This window comes from Orcinus orca, chromosome 12, assembly GCF_937001465.1.
Source record: "Orcinus orca chromosome 12, mOrcOrc1.1, whole genome shotgun sequence".
Lineage (NCBI taxonomy): Eukaryota > Metazoa > Chordata > Mammalia > Artiodactyla > Delphinidae > Orcinus > Orcinus orca.
This window is the reverse complement of record NC_064570.1, coordinates 77627593-77645090: the sequence shown is the minus strand read 5'-3', so window position 1 is coordinate 77645090 and position 17498 is coordinate 77627593. Positions and strand designations below refer to the sequence as shown.

At 41.1% G+C, this 17498-nt stretch overlaps 1 protein-coding gene across 4 annotated transcripts in view; it reads right to left on the bottom strand.

Annotated features, from left to right (window-relative positions):
* Window positions 1–13143: 13143 nt before the first annotated feature.
* COL12A1 (collagen type XII alpha 1 chain) overlaps window positions 13144–17498 on the bottom strand; it is a 113457-nt gene continuing 109102 nt past the window's right edge. For 3 of the 4 annotated variants that reach the window (XM_033428615.2, XM_004270109.3, XM_049695393.1), the window contains 2 exons: window positions 16408–16578; window positions 13144–14198 (listed from right to left, as the gene is read on the bottom strand). In XM_033428615.2, the coding sequence (XP_033284506.1) occupies window positions 14023–14198; window positions 16408–16578 (347 nt within the window). In that variant the 3' untranslated portion in view covers window positions 13144–14022. Of the gene's footprint in view, window positions 15388–16407; window positions 16579–17498 lie in introns of all 4 variants that reach the window. The other variant, XM_033428616.2, reaches the window with a different exon arrangement.

The window sequence follows — 17498 nt, the reverse complement described above, 5'->3', positions numbered from 1 at the left end:
GTTTTTCCCTTATCTTCTACGACTCTTCTCATAGTATCACATTCGATTTTAATAATCTCTTTAATAGGATTTCACTGAAGACTCAGCATATGAATGTCCACTTTCAGTGCACTAGCGACCAAAGATCTAATGAGAATTTGAGGCAGATTTTTTAGGAAGTTTCTCCCTACCCACAAGTTCCAGGAAGGGTCTTTGGATTTCACATGGAAAGTACTGAGTGGTTATGGCTGCCTGCCTACAAAATCAAAACCCCAAACAAAATCCATTTGAGGCTCTTGCGTCCCAAGACGGCGGAGTCCCCACCTCCCCTTACCAAACCACATACCACAGTATATCAAAGGGTGTTTTGACTCCTGGTTGACATGTGCTGTTATTTTTATTCAATTCTGAAAGGGTAGAGTGGTTGAGGAAATGGCCCAGACTCTTTCATTTTGTTCATAAATAGATTATTGAGCTCTAAATTTGTTAAAGTGATTTTCTAGATATATATATTTTATTCACCTGCAGGTCAGAATATTTGCAGAATGGATATGCTGGAAATCCAAGGAATAATTCAGTCAGTAATTATCTTATTGGCTAGCCCAATTTGAGGAAGCTCTCAAAATACCCAAGATAAAGTCATAGTAAAAATTGGATTGCATCCAGTTTGGAGAGTACATGTAATTCACATCTTGGTGCCATTACCTGATTCATAGGTCTCGTCAGCTATTTCCACTAGTAACAATACCTATCATTTCTTGAACACATTTTACTAACATGACAGCATCTAATCCTTACATCAATTCTAAAGCTGGTTATTAGCTTCACTAAGAGTCCTCTAAATTCTAGATAGATCTCTGCTAAAAAATATGCCATGACAAATATAATCCTGCTAAACAGCCAATTAACTTATTAACAATTAACAATTGAGGACTGAGGAGGAATTTCCAATCAGCCATAACTTAGATGTAGAATGTTTTTGAGGAAAGCTACATTTTTTCTCTGGCACTTTCTCTCTCATAACAGCTTGCTCGTATCCTACTCATTATAATGAATCACAGAACATCAACATGGAAATAATCCCTATATCAAATATAGAAAAAAACCCAATTCTACTCATTTAGAAATTTCCACTAAATTAAAAATCAATTACTATCTATCAAGTGTTTATACATGTATTAACTCTAATTACCTCTAATACAACATTGCAAAAGAGATATTATACCCATTTTATAGATCAGAAAAGTAAAGCTCAGAGAAGTTGCATTACTTTCCCAAAGCAGCTAGTAAGTGGCAAAGTCAAGACTTACATCCAGGTTTTCCTGGCTCCAGAGCCTTTCTTTTTCCCCTACTGCGCTGCCAGTCCCCAGATGGGCTGCTTTCTCTTGGTATTTTGTTGTTAAAAATGTAACCCTACTCCACAACCTAAGAACACAATGTTATTTAAGAAAGATATAATACTAATGCCTTCAAAAATTGTGAAGCTATTCTCATTAACAAATTCTGATAAAGGTTTACATACTCCCAGAATGTTCCTGTTTCATACATCCTTTCCACTTTCCTCCTCCACATTCTTCCATCTGGTTAAGTCAAGACAAGGAATGTTAAATTCCTGTGGTATAAGATCCTTACTAAAACCTTGTGCAAAGTCTTCATCATAATCCCCAAGAAGCACTGAGAAATCCAGTCACATGTCAAGACAAATTTACTGGATCTACTGGATGGCTAAAGTGGAGAGGGAGTATCTATTCAGGGACCAGCGCTCGGCATCACATCATTATCTTCTCTGATTCTATTGATAAGAGGGAAGAAGCTAAGGATGATCCGCTATCAAAATGTAAAAGGAGAAACAGATGTTAGAACTTAAAGTGATGGAACGAAAACTGAAGAGAAAGTAAGAAAGCTTCAGATGGAATGTGAACGGGAAAAACCCTAGCATAAGCTGGAATAGCTACTGGAGACGTTTCTAATGCCTCTTCATGAGATTTGTATCCAGCTTAATTTTTTAATATGGTCAAAAGTACTACAAATAGTGGCATGAATGTTCCCACAACTCTAGAGGTAGGTATGAGGCCCAACTATTCAGAACTTTGGAATCAAAGAGGTTAAGAAAATTCTTCATAACACAGAAAGCACCTGAGTCAGGGTACAAACCCAGGTTTATCTGAGAGCAAAGTTCGCACTCTTAACGCCATCATGATTTATACACAGGATTACGCCTTCATCACCACAGGTAAACAGTAAGGACAGCAGAGTGTAGGAGAAAGGCACAGACTGAAAACCTCTCTTAACTGTATGAGCTTCAATAATAGTTTAATTTTTTGAAATTTTTTTCTAATCTGTACAATGAAGATAATAATACCTATAAGAATAGCTAAGTAAAGGCACTTAGCACCATGTCAGGCACAAGATAACTTACATGTGAGTTTTATTTCATGTCTTTAAAATATCTATGAAAAATATTTTATAACTTCATTAGAAGTTCTCCTAATATCTAACTTAATGTCTTTGCATCAATTACATTTTGCATTCTGTTCTGAAATTAATATTGCTAAATGAGAAACTAAGAAACTGAGAGGTCAAGAAAGATATATATATATTATTATAAGAAAATCTAAAGTTAAAAGGTATATATAGAAGAAAAAATGTGTAAATGGTTAGCATAGTTCAACTTGAATAAATTGACCTTAAACAATGTATTCCAGTGGCATTTGCTTTGAGGGATCTAAAAAGCAGAAATTTAAACTGATAAATATCTCACATCTGCTTTGATTTGGCAACCGTGGGAGATATTCTGATTAAAGGTATTTCTCATTTGACACACTTGGCTTATCCCATTTCGGGTAACTTGAACTACAATCAAAAGCTCCAGTGGGGTTTCCCTGGTGGCGCAGTGGTTGAGAGTCCGGCTGCCGATGCAGGGGACGTGGGTTCATGCCGCGGAGCGGCTGGGCCCGTGAGCCATGGCCACTCAGCCTGCGCATCCGGAGCCTGTGCTCCACAATGGGAGAGGCCACAACAGTGAGACGCCCGCGTACCAAAAAAAAAAAAAAAAGTTCCAGTGATTGACAACACTTCTCACCAGGACCTGTCTCAACAATTAATTTTATAACAAATTAATTGTTATAACAAACAAATTAATTTTATAACAAATTCCATTGTCTAACCATCCAGTCATACGCTGGCTCTTGGGGGCATGGCTTGGGCAAAATCGTTCTTTCTAATGGAATAAGGCATACTTTCTTCTCTGTGTCATTTCTTGAACACCTTAGGCTTTTTTTCATTCATAATTCAATGGGATTTTGGGGCAACCTCTTTATCTTATTTTCCAGTTATGAACCCTGAAAAAGAAAAGAACATGAAATGTTTCCTATAATCTAGCCAATTATCTTCCCTTCATTGCTCACGTTGCCTTGAATTCAAAGGTATAGGTGTAGGTTCGAAAGCTCAGGAGCTTCCTGGGTGAAAGCTGACACCAGCCCCTGTACGCAGAGGGCAAGGAGAGACCAAAGAAAGAGGCAGAACACTCCGGATTGGTAGGCAGCAGGTTTAATAAGCAAGGGGACTTAACTTAGGGAGCTTGTCTTGGGCAGCCCCAAGACCAGAAGATCTCCACATCCACCTACCAGAGTCATGAGTTTATATGGAGGCCTTAACTGGGTGCAGACGTATATTCAGTCCAGATGGTTCAAGACCACATTACTCCCTCAAGTCTGCATCCTTGAAAACAGCTCCTAATGTAAGAACGGTGGATGGAACGTATAACCCACAGTTAGAACAGAGGGGTGAGAAGCCTCCAGCTGCCCAGATCTAGCTGGAGGGTCAACAGGCAGTCATGTTCTCTCGATGATCTCCTCCAACGGTAGAACAGCACCATGAAAAGAAGCACAATTGCATAATAGCCCAGAGTAAAGAATAAACAAGCCTTCCTGTCACTAGTGGCTCTTACGGAGGGAAATAAATAAATAAATATTTAAAAATAAAAAATAAAAACAGTGGTATCCTCCCCTGCTCTGCAACAAAGTGGGCATGAAGAAGTTCAATTACATGTGCATTATTCAATCTTCATACAGTATTTTGATGTTTCAAATAAAATTTCGTGTATCAAGGAAGAGAGTTTGTTCCACTGAATGACAAATATTTATTAAACACCACCTAAACACCAGTACTCTGGTGGCTGCTGGAAACATAAAAGTAAACAAAAGAAATATGATTCCTGCCCTTATATAAACTTGCTATCCAGTGGGGAAGGCAAATTGGGTAAGAAATTGCTGGTATGATAGAAGTTATCAAAGGGAACATAAGTGGTATTCATGCACGCTGCAGGGATCTTGAACTTTGAAAGTGACAAACGGGTGTCCCAAATGAAGTGATTATTTGAGCATCAAATTAAAGGATGAACAGGATGTGACCAAATGAAGAGAGCATGTTCCAGATAAAGGAAATAGCACCCAGGAAGGCTCAGGATTAAGAAGGTGTAGAGCAGGAATTCCAGTGCGGTTGGGGAAAATCAATTGAGATAAGTGAGGTATCATGATGGCAAAAGTAGGAAGAGCCCAGATCCTTGATGACACCTGAGTCTTGATGAGGTTTCTGAATTTGATACCACCCAAAAATTTAGGAAATGCCATGATATGACCAGATTTGCATTCTTCACAATCAGTTTGGCTGCTAAGCTGTGAGAAAAATGGATTGGAGAGAGGTAAGAATGGTTGGAAAAAGATCAGATGGAAGACTTTGGAGGAATCCAGACGAGACGCTGGGGCCTAGAGGAAGAGAATGACAGTAGGGGTACAGGGAGGTGACCAATTGAAAGATGCTTAGAAAACAGAAACCAAAGGATTTAGTGATGGATATGACGTAGGAGGTGAGAGAAAGAGAAATCATGTCAATTCCCAGGTTCTGAATGAAGCAGTTGAGAGGGTGGTGGAACCACTCACCAAGGCAAGAAACTTGTAGAAAGAAGCTGGTGTGGAAAGGAGGGTGAGGGCTTTCACTTTGTTCATAGTAAGTTCGAAATGCCTCTAAAACATCCAACTAGAGACACACCAAGGCAGGTGGAGATACATGCCTCAAGGATCAGAAGAAAAGACTAAAATACAGTTTGGGCATAAAAATAATATCCAAAGCCAAAGAGAGAGGGTGTAAAATTTCCCATCCTTGCTGATCATGTGACTCACCTGAAGAATATATTTAAATTATACAGATTCTTGAACCTCCGTCTCCAACATGCTGAATCAGAATCTCTAGGTCACAGCTTGACTCCTTAGCTGTACTCTTTAATTAACTGGGAACTTTTAAAAATCCTTATCATCAGACCTCACCCTTACCCAATTAACCAGAATTTATGAGGGTGGGATTCAGACATGAGGATTTTTTTTTAAGTTCCCCAGGTGTGTAGGCAAAAGTCAAGAACTACCGCTCTAGGGATATGGCTGGTAATCTACATAATTACAAAAGCATCCGATTATACAATTATCAGCCAGATTCCAGCTCATGCTTTCAGTCACCCTTCATTCAGGTGTCTGTTCAAACAGGCATTTCCTACCACCTTACCTAAACTAGAACGCATACCCAGCACTGTCTATCCTTTAGGCCTGCTATATCTTCCTTCATAGTACCTAACACCCTCTGACTATATATGCTTTACCTGTTTACTTATTAGTGTCTGTTCTCACTCCAAAAATGTAAGCCCCATGAAGGAAAGGACTTTGTCTATGTCCTTCTGTGTTCGTTGTAGAATCCTAGCACCATTTCTAACAGCACCTACCACTGAGTAGGTGCTTAGTCCAATATTTGTGGAAGGAATAAAAAAGGGTTCAGAATTCAAGGAGTAGAGATGCTCCTTTTGTTGACACAGGAGGAAAGGGTGGGTCCAGATGCAGGTGGTTTTGTAGCCCTGGTGATAGAAAGGTGAGTCTCCAGTTTGGCTTCTTATTTCAATATGGAATAACTTCTATGAGAAGTAACGAGAAATCTCATGATCAGGATGAGGTATAGGTTTGGAGTTTGGAAAATTTTGTAAAGAGTTGAGAATATGGTTAGTCAAATTACTGTGTTGATCGCTGAGGTTGATCATAATGGATTTATAGACTTAACCCTCTGCCCCAATGGTTGATTTTCTCCTACTGTGCGAAGTACCCTGGGTATAGTCATGGATATTACAAACAGTTGGGATAATCTGGAGTTAGGGTTTTAATACATAGGTGTGACAGAAAAATAAAGGAGCAAGGGAGTTTGGCTCATCTGGATAATTGAGCTATTAAATGGGGCTTTTCCTTGTGACTCAGAAGTTGACAAATGGCCATAAAGATAAAAGAAAACCATTAAGTACCACGCACATTCTAAAGAGAGCCATAAAGCACATTCCATTAGAACTTCCAAGAATTGGTAGAACTGGCTCTGCCATCCAAACTGACTCCATCACACCAAAGCAGCCTATATTTGCAAAAGAAAGAATCAAGAAGAATCCTTGGAAGCAGGTGATCATTGGTGTAGGGCAGAGAGTTGTGGTTTTTACTTTCTATTATACAAAGAGTGCTTCACAGGGAGATCAGCTCGGTGCTTTGTGACCACCTAGAGGAGTGGGATAGGGAGGGTGGGAGGGAGGGAGACGCAAGAGGGAAGAGGTATGGGGATATATGTATACGTATAGCTGATTCACTTTGTTATAAAGCAGAAACTAACACACCATTGTAAAGCAATTATACCCCAATAAAGATGTTAAAAAAAAAAAAAAAGAGTGCTTCAAACCTTCACCCAGTGAGCCACATGAGAGAAGATCTAAGGAAAACCATTTACAGAGATTGAACGGTGTCTTCAAGAAGAGCATATTATTCCATGCATGGGTATGTATTACACAGTAGACTTGCTGACCTAACTTACATGCCTACGTGCTTGAATGGGGAAGAATGAATGGGAGGCAGCAAGGCAAAGAGAGGTCGCATTTGTGGGAGCAGACTTTCATTTTTCATTTGGCTTGACAAGGATGCTTCAGTCTCCTGTGGTCAAATGGGCACTTAGAAAGTCACCAGACTTGGGCCATCTTACTGGAATCCCCCCCTAGCAGGACTTTAGGTTCGGGGAGAGGACCTGAGTAGCAAGTAGCTGTGAGGTATTCCATGGGGACAAAAGCTGACTGGGGGTTGGGAGAGGTCATTCTGGACATAACTGGGTAGTGGACGGGGCCCCTGAAGGCTCCTCTGAAGAACACACATATGTACCCAACAAGAGGAGCAGTACTTGGGTATACATCACGCAGTGAGCATTGACATTCAGGAGAGGATTCTAGTAGCACACATTAAGCGGAGAAAACCTTAACCTCCTTTTTCTCTAGCCCTCATCCCCTAGCTGAATTCTGAAGAAGCTGGAGTGAAAGAGCTGACATACCATCTCTACAGTCCAAGTCCTAAATTTTGACTTTAAGGTAGAAGGGAAAAGGAATACTAAATTAGATTTGAGATTAACATTTTCAAGTGGATTAAATTGCACTGGATTGGACTGGAGTATTCACACTTGAAATAATCTAAACGCAATGGGCTCTCTCTGAGGTATTTGAAGGGACAGAAAAAGATTATCCAACAGAGCATAACTGAAAGCAGTGCCTAAATAAAAATAAAAACTAGCTTTGTACTCCTTGGAGTTCAGGTGGTTCATTAAACTGGTTATGTTACCAAGACATGAAATCCCAGGTGGATAAGGAAAGGAGTGAAGATAAGCAGGAGGTGATGGATAGGAAGATCATGGAAGCTTCATCACATTGAGTGTCATGACGAAGCTGAAAGCTGCAGTGGGGGTACTTGAGTAGGTGAGCTGGAAACCCAAGAAGATTGGTCTGTCTAAATCAGTGATTACAGGACTTCCCTGGTGGCGCGGTGGTTAGGAGTCCACCTGCCAATGCAGCGGACACGGTTCGAGCCCTGGTCTGGGAAGATCCCACATGCCGCAGAGCAACTAAGCCCATGCGCCACAACTACTGAGCCTGCGCTCTAGAACCCGCAAGCCACAACTATTGAGCCCGTGTGCTACAACTACTGAAGCCCATGCGCCTAGAGCCTGTGCTCCGCAGTAAGAGAAGCCACTGCAATGAGAAGCCCTCGCACTGCAACAAAGAGTAGTCCCCACTCGCCGCAACTAGAGAAAGCCCACGCGCAGCAATGAGGACCCAACGCGGCCAAATATAAATTAATTAATTAACTAATTAAAAAACAAAAAAAGACAGTGATTTCAAAGTAGTGGCAGTTTGATACAAGTCCAAGACCTTCAAGAGACTGAGTAGCTGAGATTAAGTAAAAGAAAATGATTTTGAAGAGAAGAAGGTAACTGAGATAATTATGCATTTGTCACCCAACATGAATGCTTAAGACACCCAGAAGATATTGGGGTGGATAAAAGCACTGATGGCCCTGTACAAGCCCCTACTGAATGGGGTGGAGTGACCATGAAGTAAACAGACGACAGTTATGGGGAGTTGAGTATGAGCCTCAAATGATGAAGGTGTTTTTCAGAAGGAAGGATTGTTGGTCTGGAAACAGTGCTGAGGAGTCAGGAGGACACATCCCCACCCACCAACTCTGGGAGGTATCAACCATCTCTGTGGTGTCTTCAGGGTCAAGCCAGGAGGTGCTGGGATTGCTCACTGAAGAGGCTAAGGTTTTGGGGGAGTTTGTTGAGAATGGAATGGGAATTCCAGATGTTCCAGTGGAAAGGCTGATGATAAAGGAGGAATAGGGAGTTGGCAGAGTCAAGATTTGTAGAGAAATCTGTAAACCTCTTGAAGAATGTTGAGCAGAAGACATGACATGGTCAGGTTTGCATTTTAGGTAAATCACACTGGCATGTGTGAAAGACTTCTTTGAGGGTTCCAAGGCTATATGAAAAAGGACCACTTGAGAGACTGTGATTTGTGGCTAGAAACTGCCTCGAACTTGTTAGATGCTCAGTATCTCCTTCTTAAACACTAGTTTGTGCCCCCAAACAACTTCTTTTGTTTGGAACTGGATGTGACTATAAATGTAACATAACCAAAGTCCTTTATGTTGTAGCAACGTATAAGGTTTTTGTGTCAAAATGTAGGAAAAATGAAGGTAAATTTCTTGCATTTCTCCTCTCTTTACTAACTTGAGCTTTTCTTTTTTCTTTTTTTTTTTTTTTTTTTTTGCCGTACACGGGCTTCTCACTGCTGTGGCCTCTCCCGTTGCGGAGCACAAGCTCCGGACGCGCAGGCTCAGCGGCCATGGCTCACGGGCCCAGCCGCTCCGCGGCATGTGGGATCTTCCCGGACCGGGGCACGAACCCGCGTCCCCTGCATCGGCAGGCGGACTCCCAACCACTGCGCCACCAGGGAAGCCCTTGAGCTCTTCTTAATGGTCATAATCCAGAGAAGGGGAGCAGGAATCACCTGTATGACATTATCTAAGCATTACTTCGGGTCTGCACAGCGACTCCCCGTTTCATTTAAAAGGAAATTGGATAAATGGTTGATTTGTATAAATAAACTGTCAATGAATCAAACACACACACACACACACACACACACACAAAGTGACTGTGATTATACTCCTGATAAGAAATCCCAAGGGTCTAAAATCAAGTAGTCACAACAGGGTGATTAAGATACGTATGTAGGAGCTCAGTCAGCTAGACTTGATGAATTGGATGTGAGAAGCGAAAGAAGAAAGAGTTTACAATGACTCTCAAATTTCTAGCCTCAGGAACTGGTGGTTGGTGGGGACGATGGAGGAAAATCAGATTTATGAGGAGATATGTTCGGACTGGGGCACTGTGTCAAAGACTAAAGTCTCGAGTTGACGCCCAGTATTCATTTCCCCTCATATCGTTATAGGTAGCTGATTTTGGTTTGGTACATGGCCACCCAAAATAATGACAGCATTTCACTCCGATAGCTGCATGTAGCCACGTGACAACGCTCTGGCAATTGGCATGTAACATAAGTTTGGTGTTGCAAGCTGTGCTTGCAACTTCCAGGAAGCATCCTTAAAAGGAGGGGTGAGTTTTTCTTCGCTCCTTCCTCTTTCCTGCAGGGGACTATGGACATAATAGCTAGAGGTCTACTAACCATCTTGGTCTAGAAGTGTAACTTGGCCACAGAAGCCACAAAAGAGCAGAGCAGAAAAACAGAAGGGGCCTGGGCTTTGACTTCGTAAACATGAAAAATAAATTTCTGCTTGTTTAAACCACTGTTATTTTGTGACTTTCTGTTAGTCACAGCTGAACTAATCCTAATACATATCGCGTGTTTATCCTGAAGTATCTGCGGGACTTCAAGGAGGGATATACAGTTGGATATACTGATATGGAAGCAGGCAAGAGATGAGTTGGAGACAAAATCCATGAGTGACCAGCACACAGGTCATTTCCTGAAAGCAAACCCATGTGATTTTTCCCAATAGCCTTCAGCAGCCTCATTTTGAGATGAAAAGGTTAATAAATGTTCACTTAGACATTCACGCGTAAATTCATTTTCTAACCACAAGTATAAGGTGAATTAGGGATCAATATTAATGTGTATCTAAAAGATTGCCTTTGAAAATAAAACATTTACCACCGCTGTTTTTTGTATAATTGGCTGCCTTTTATAAGGCACTCAGACCCCATGAGGATAGTACAGTCAAGTCTCCTCTTATTATAGAGTAATTATGGCTAAAACCAAATAATGAATAATCTTATGTGCCAAATACAGTGCAATGGATATAATAATAAATACTTAGGAACAATTACATTGATGTGATTTGTAGAAAAAATAAAATGTAAGTTTGACCAAGTGAATAGGCAGCGTAATTCTTTACAGACTCAAAAACAGATACTCACAAATATGAGAAAATATACATGCAGCCACCTATTCAACTTGCTAAATTGCTAACCCTATTGTACAAATATTCTATAAAAAAAAATACTCAGCAGCTAGGATCTGTGTAAGCGCTGTTTTTAAAGTTTGAAAACTTTCCCACTGTAGACCTCATTAGAAGCTGCCACCTCTTCCCACCGTTATTTCTGTCTAATTTCTTAAAAATAAGAGCCCTACTTCAAATAAAAGTTATAATGAATTTCTCATAATACTTCCAGATTTAAAGAACTAGAAAATGTGTTTCAAGTTGTTCTGCATTCCCTCAAAGGAAGTGTGAATAAATAAGCCAGCACCTACAGGTTTGATTTGGGGGGTGTGGGTTACCACTGGTTTTTAAACCCAGACTATCTGACCATCTTCTCCCTATCACTTGTCAGTATGCACTCAGGGATTACAGAAATAATTTTAACTTCGTCAAGGAAGAAATATACTATGAAAGTAAAAATCCCAACATATATCTCAGTTATTTATTAATTTGTGCTTAAGACTGCCTTGGTCCCTCCCCCCTCTCCCAGCACAGACCAGAAGGTAGCAAATCTGCATCACCAACATCAAGAATTGAACCCACATCCAGCTGGTGAGGGAAGGTGGAATTCCTTTGCGCCTCAAATCCATGTGGCCCTGGGACCCAGCTGGGTCAGTGACAAGGAACTGAACCCATCTTCAGGCTCCCGATACAGAGGCTCATCATCAAGGAGTATCAGAAACCCAAATGAATCAGAAATTAATGAAGATAGGGCTTCCCTGGTGGCGCAGTGGTTGAGAGTCCGCCTGCCGATCCAGGGGACATGGGTTCGTGCCCCGGTCCGGGAGGATCCCGCGTGCCGCGGAGCGGCTGGGCCCGTGAGCCATGGCCGCTGAGCCTGCGCGTCCGGAGCCTGTGCTCTGCAACAGGAGAGGCCACGGCAGTGGGAGGCCCGCGTACCACACACACACAAAAAAAAGACATTAATGAAGATACATTCATAGAACCTTGAAAGATGAAAGCTCCTGCCCAGAAACTAAGGGCTCCCAGGAAGGGAGAGGAGAGTATCTGATGATAAAACCGGGTGAGAAGCACAAGGCCTAGAGTCCTAGTCTTGCTCTGATAACTGATTAGCTGAGTCTGTTTCTTCCTAACAGAAAGCAAAGAATTAGACTGGGATGATCTCCGTGGTCTCCTTCAGCTTTAAAATGTACGTATCAGAAATTACAGATGAATGCTATGAATTTGGCAATCTGCTTGAAACCTCTTGATCACAATACATTTATTATCTAGTCCTTTTTTTTTTTTTTTCTTTTTTTTGCGGTACGCGGGCCTCTCACTGTTGTGGCCTCTCCCGTTGCGGAGCACAGGCTCCGGACGCACAGGCTCAGCGACCATGGCTCACGGGCCCAGCCGCTCCGCGGCATGTGGGATCTTCCTGGACCGGGGCACGAACCCGTGTCCCCTGCATCGGCAGGCGGACTCTCAACCACTGCGTCACCAGGGAAGCCCTATTATCTAGTCTTTTTTTTTTTTTTTGACTCGTGAATTTTTTTATTTTTATTGGGCTATAGGGGATGGGTTGGGAAATATCTCAGTAAGTTATGCCCTACTAGGGAAATGTCCATTCTAACTTTCCTGGGATAGCTTTCGGAGCTTTTTCTTTTTCTTGGAGCTGCTGTTCTTGCTGACAGCAGCCTCTTCAGGTCCACTGCTGAGATGCTCCTCCTTGGAAGAGAATTTCCTCTTTTTCTTGGGGACCCTCTTGATCGCGGTCTCCAGGGAGCATTTAACTCAAGATGTTTTGCTCTGTGGAAAATGTTCTTTCAGTACTTCTCTCTTCAATTGATGTCAGTTCTTTCAAACATTTACATTGTTTTCTTTGATATTTAAAATGATGTTATTGTGTTCGTAAAAGTAAAAAAAAGAAGGTATCACTAAATGTAAACATTTCCATTAAGGATTATCCTTTTTGCAGTTAAACATGCTATTGGGTAAAGTATGGTATAGGAAAGTGACTGAATGCATATGAAATCTTGTGGCTTGTTAAAGGTTGTTTGGTTGTTTGGGGTCTCCTAGGATACTTAGTTGTTTTTCCACCAACCCACACTTCCTCTACATTCCTAATAAAGCCTTTGGAATCTGCTGGGCTTTTTAAAGCTCTCTCACTACCCTCTTTCTATGACTTCACCACATAATTAAAAATCTAAAGTTATTTAGCATAATTTAATAGTATTAGCAAGATTTGTAACTGTATCCAAGGATATGAACTTGTTTGTTTTAACAACCGCCTGGACAGTCCAAAAGGCCATTAAAGAAAAAACATACCATGTCAAATTTTCAGTAGTTTTATTGAAAAATGCCTCTTTTGTTTCAGAAATAAATAATATAAGGCAGTGAAATTCACAATCTGCAGTTAAAATATAAAAGCAGCAATTCTATGTTCATAGTCTTGCAAACATTTTCCAACTGCTTTTGATAACTAAGAAACATTATGTTCTGGGAAAAAAAAGTTCATACTAAATGTACAACACAAACATGCAATTCCATCTCTGCAGAATAATCTGCAATTTGGTATAAATGTTAGCGTGTCTAAAACAAGGAGGTTTAAGGCAATATGGAACTGCATCCAGTTGATACAATAATTTCAGCTACATGGCTTAAGGTTTGTGGTTGTTAAAGGAGATGTATAAGAGCATACTATGCCCTAATGTGTAACAGAAGATAGAAGAGGAAGATAAATAGTCGCAACAGAGTTGACTTTTCCCTCTTTTTTGGTTTTAGGAGGGGAACTGCTTGGATCGGGATGTAATTGAACTGCAAATAAGCATTGGAAAAGATAAACTGCCCTCTCGAAATACACAGTCGTTCTGGGTTCCAGGACTTAACTGCTTAACCTAAGAGTTTCATTGAGGCTTCCCGCTGTGCTACCTAAAGGCACAAGGCGCGTTCTCTCCCTGCAGCTTTTGTGAACAAAGTATTTCGCAAGCACTTCAAGGGCAAAGGCAAAGACTTCTACAGACTGCGTGCAGCGAGCTAGGCTTCCTGCAGGAACAAGGTTCTCTACAGCGAGAAAGGGTACTCTCGGATGAAGCAACGCCGGAAGAAACGTGACAGATAACACGTACACTGCTCCGTCTGACCTGTAAATGAGAATCCCAACACCTCCCCCCAGCCTGGCCGTGCTGCGCGCGCGCGCCAGGTGTCAGCTTCACTGCCGGGGGCCGCGGAGCAGGGCGCGCCGCCAGCGCTCATGGGGAGGACGCTCCTCGGCGGGCTCGTCGGCGCCATAGTCCTCGTACTCGTCCGCCGTCCGCTCGGGCTCCACCGGCACGATGAAGGGCTCGCGCTCAGGCGGGTAGGCCCCGCCCTCGGGCACGTAGGGCTCTGTCCGATTCAACATTACAGTTATGGCATGATTTGGAAGGCACACACACACACACACACACAGCAAAAGCTAAATCATCACCCGAGGGGATGGCACTCCAGTCTTAATCTCATAACTATAAATAGATAAATTACAATGTTCCCATTGCTTCCATTTGCAGAGAGAATTTGGTGATCAATAATGAAATGGCACTTGTTTTTAACCTTCAAAGATCCAGCAGTAAGTACAATCATTGCACAAATACCTGGGAAGGGTCAGAGACTGGGCCAAGGAGAACTGTAAACCAACCTAGGTAGGATATTGCAAATCCCCAAGTAACCGTTCATGACTTCAAACTCCTCAGTTCAGAGAACCATTTGGAAAGATGAGGAGGTATGGGGAAGTGACATTGGCTCCTAGAAACTGAACTCTGGAGGTGGAAATCAACTATCACCAGGTAATATACAGTACATGACATGTTCTGTGGCTGTCTCTCCCACGGCCTGAGTTACAGCTGGTGGGTGAGGACCTCCAGTGACTACAGCGAAACAGGAAGAGAAGAAGTGACTCTCAAACTTTGGTTTGAAAATTGCAATTACAAAATCCAAATGAAAGTACACGTACAAAAGGTAATCATAGGAAGACACATGCCCTGAATCAGACACATCGCTAACAAGCGAGAGATGAGATTCTATTTGGTGTTATTCCGGCAGAGAGCAAGCAGCAGGCAGAAGCTGATTGTACAGGACTGTTAAGTGATTTTAGTGGACAGGATCACATACAAATCATTTACAAGCCATCATTAGTTTATTATTTACATAAGGTATTTCTCTTGAACCAGGTTAATTGTTTTTCTCAAAATGGCATCATCTCTGCGGTTAGTAGTTTTATTATGCGCCTCTTTCAAAGCGGAGGCTCCTCATGAGCTGTGTGTTTGAACGTTTTCTTTTAAATAATATTTTTCTACATTATTACTGAAATGCATCAGGCTTATAAACTAACACCACTGCTTTTGTCTCATTCAAGTTAGTATAAAGAGTCTCCACCCTCCGTTATGATGTCCACCCAGTTCATTAACCATATCTGTGGTGAGATTTCCATACAGACTCATTTCCTAATAAGCACGTGCGCAAACATCTCAGAAACAGGATTTTCATGTATTCAAACTGTAAGCAGCGCTGGCGACTTAGAAAATTTGTTAGCCGGAACCTGAAACAGGTCAAAGATGATAGTTTTTAAAAGTTGAATTACTATGCAAAAAAACATCTATACACATTCATCTAAGTATGTAATGGTTAAAGTAGATATGTATATATCCATATATTTCAAGTTATTCACACATACCAGAAGGCAGAGGTAATTTAAATTTCTTTTATAAAGAGTGAAATTGTAATTTTGTGAATGGGTTGCTTGAGAAATTTACGATTCATGATTACTTCTGGTCATAGGTAAGTATGCACATAAATATATAGATATATAGATATTTAGATATTCAACTACTCATGCACTACTTGCTAGTAGCCAACCATATCAAACAGCAGTATCATTTTTAAAACTTGCAAGATGCTCGAGGGTGTGCTGATGAAAAGGTCACCGCTGACCGCTGCCCACAGCATTAATATATTTATTTTCAGATCAGCATATCTCCTTTATCCCCACAGTCCCCAAAGTCAGGCTTAAGAGACTTCTGCCTCCTGTAATTGTCGAGTACTAGAATTTCATGACTGACTCTAAAAACATTAAGTCCCAGAGTTTATAAATATTAATTCCATGGACAATGTGAAATAGTGAAATATTTTCAGTTGTCTGCACCATGTTATCAAATAGTCTGCCTACATATTAGAGTCTCAAAACAGTTTTTTAGATATATTCTTGTATTCAACAAATCCCTCTTTCCAGCCTTTAGGGTTAAAAAAAAAAAAAAAAAAAACAGTCCATTGGTAGCATTCTTTGAACTCCCAAGAGAAATAAAGAGAGGTTTATGATGTGATTTGGTAAGTGCAGAAGTATAGAAAGGAGGAGAAGATAATTATTCAACTCCTAACAGTGAAATAATGTTATAAAATTAACATTAATTCTTTTGAGAGAGAATAACAAAACATACAACTGAAAGAGTTGATATCTTCAAGAAATCCTCAAATCAACTTTCCTTCCGTCCTAGGGAACTTCATTTCCATAAAGGTTTTTTAATTCAGGTGAGTTTGGGTCCCTATAATGGCAACAACATACCTGGATAGCCTTGTCCATTGTATGGGATGCTGGCACACTGGGAAGAGTCACAGTATCCAGGAGGACCTGGGGGGCCTCGGATACCTGAGTTTCCAGGACGACCAGGGGGACCTGGAGGACCTCTTGAACCTGTGGACCCTGGTGGACCCGTTCTGGATTCTCCTTGTGGACCTATTATGGGTTTAAAAGAAATATTTCCCCTCTTGTCAAACACATCTCCTGAGGCAGTCAACAATACTTCGGCACCTCCACTACTTCAAGACTAGACGATTCACTAGTGTATGGTAAGAAAATATTTCCTTAAGGAATCACCAGTATGACCCAGTGTAGAACTTTCTTAGCAGTGATTCAAGAATTAATGCCAAAAATCCAACTATGTTAATGATTTTATTCAAAGAAAACTGACTTAGCAAGAATTGAGCCAAACTAAAGATATCAGTGAGTTCTCTGGTTTGCTCCCACTGTCTTAGAGGTAAGACTCGCTGCAGGAAATGGCTGTGGTAGCCAAGGCAGACATTCGGGTTGCCTGCTCCACCTCCAGACTATGTGAAGCAGTGCTATTTCTGGATCAAGTGACGCTTACTCATGCTTAACATAAATGTAAAGATTTAACCTCCAGGACTGACCATGGTTGCAAGGGTCTCACGGACCTTATAACGAAGAAAAAAATTCATTTTCAATCTAGTAAACAAAATGCACAGAACAACTATTATTTCCTTCCAAAACATCAATAAAGAAACTGTGAATGAAATCTTGCAGCGTGTCAGGATTTGTAATGAGAGTATATTTCCTCAGTCTACTAGCGACCTCTTAAAGAATACCAGAAGGAACAGGAAATGACAGCATCCTTAAAGGCTATGAGGCCAAACAAAACAAACAGGAATCCCATAAAGAGAAAACAACAGCCCTCTGTGTCACTAAAACTCAAACCCTCCTATATTCAAGTTAGAGTAAATGCTTAAATAGAACGCACTGAAACATTTTTGAACAAAGAGAACATAAAAATGAGGTATAACCTCCTCTATAACTTCTTGCTAAAATATCTTCCGTGATGGTCAGTATGCCTGAAGCTAACAGGATGAGTTTGTGCA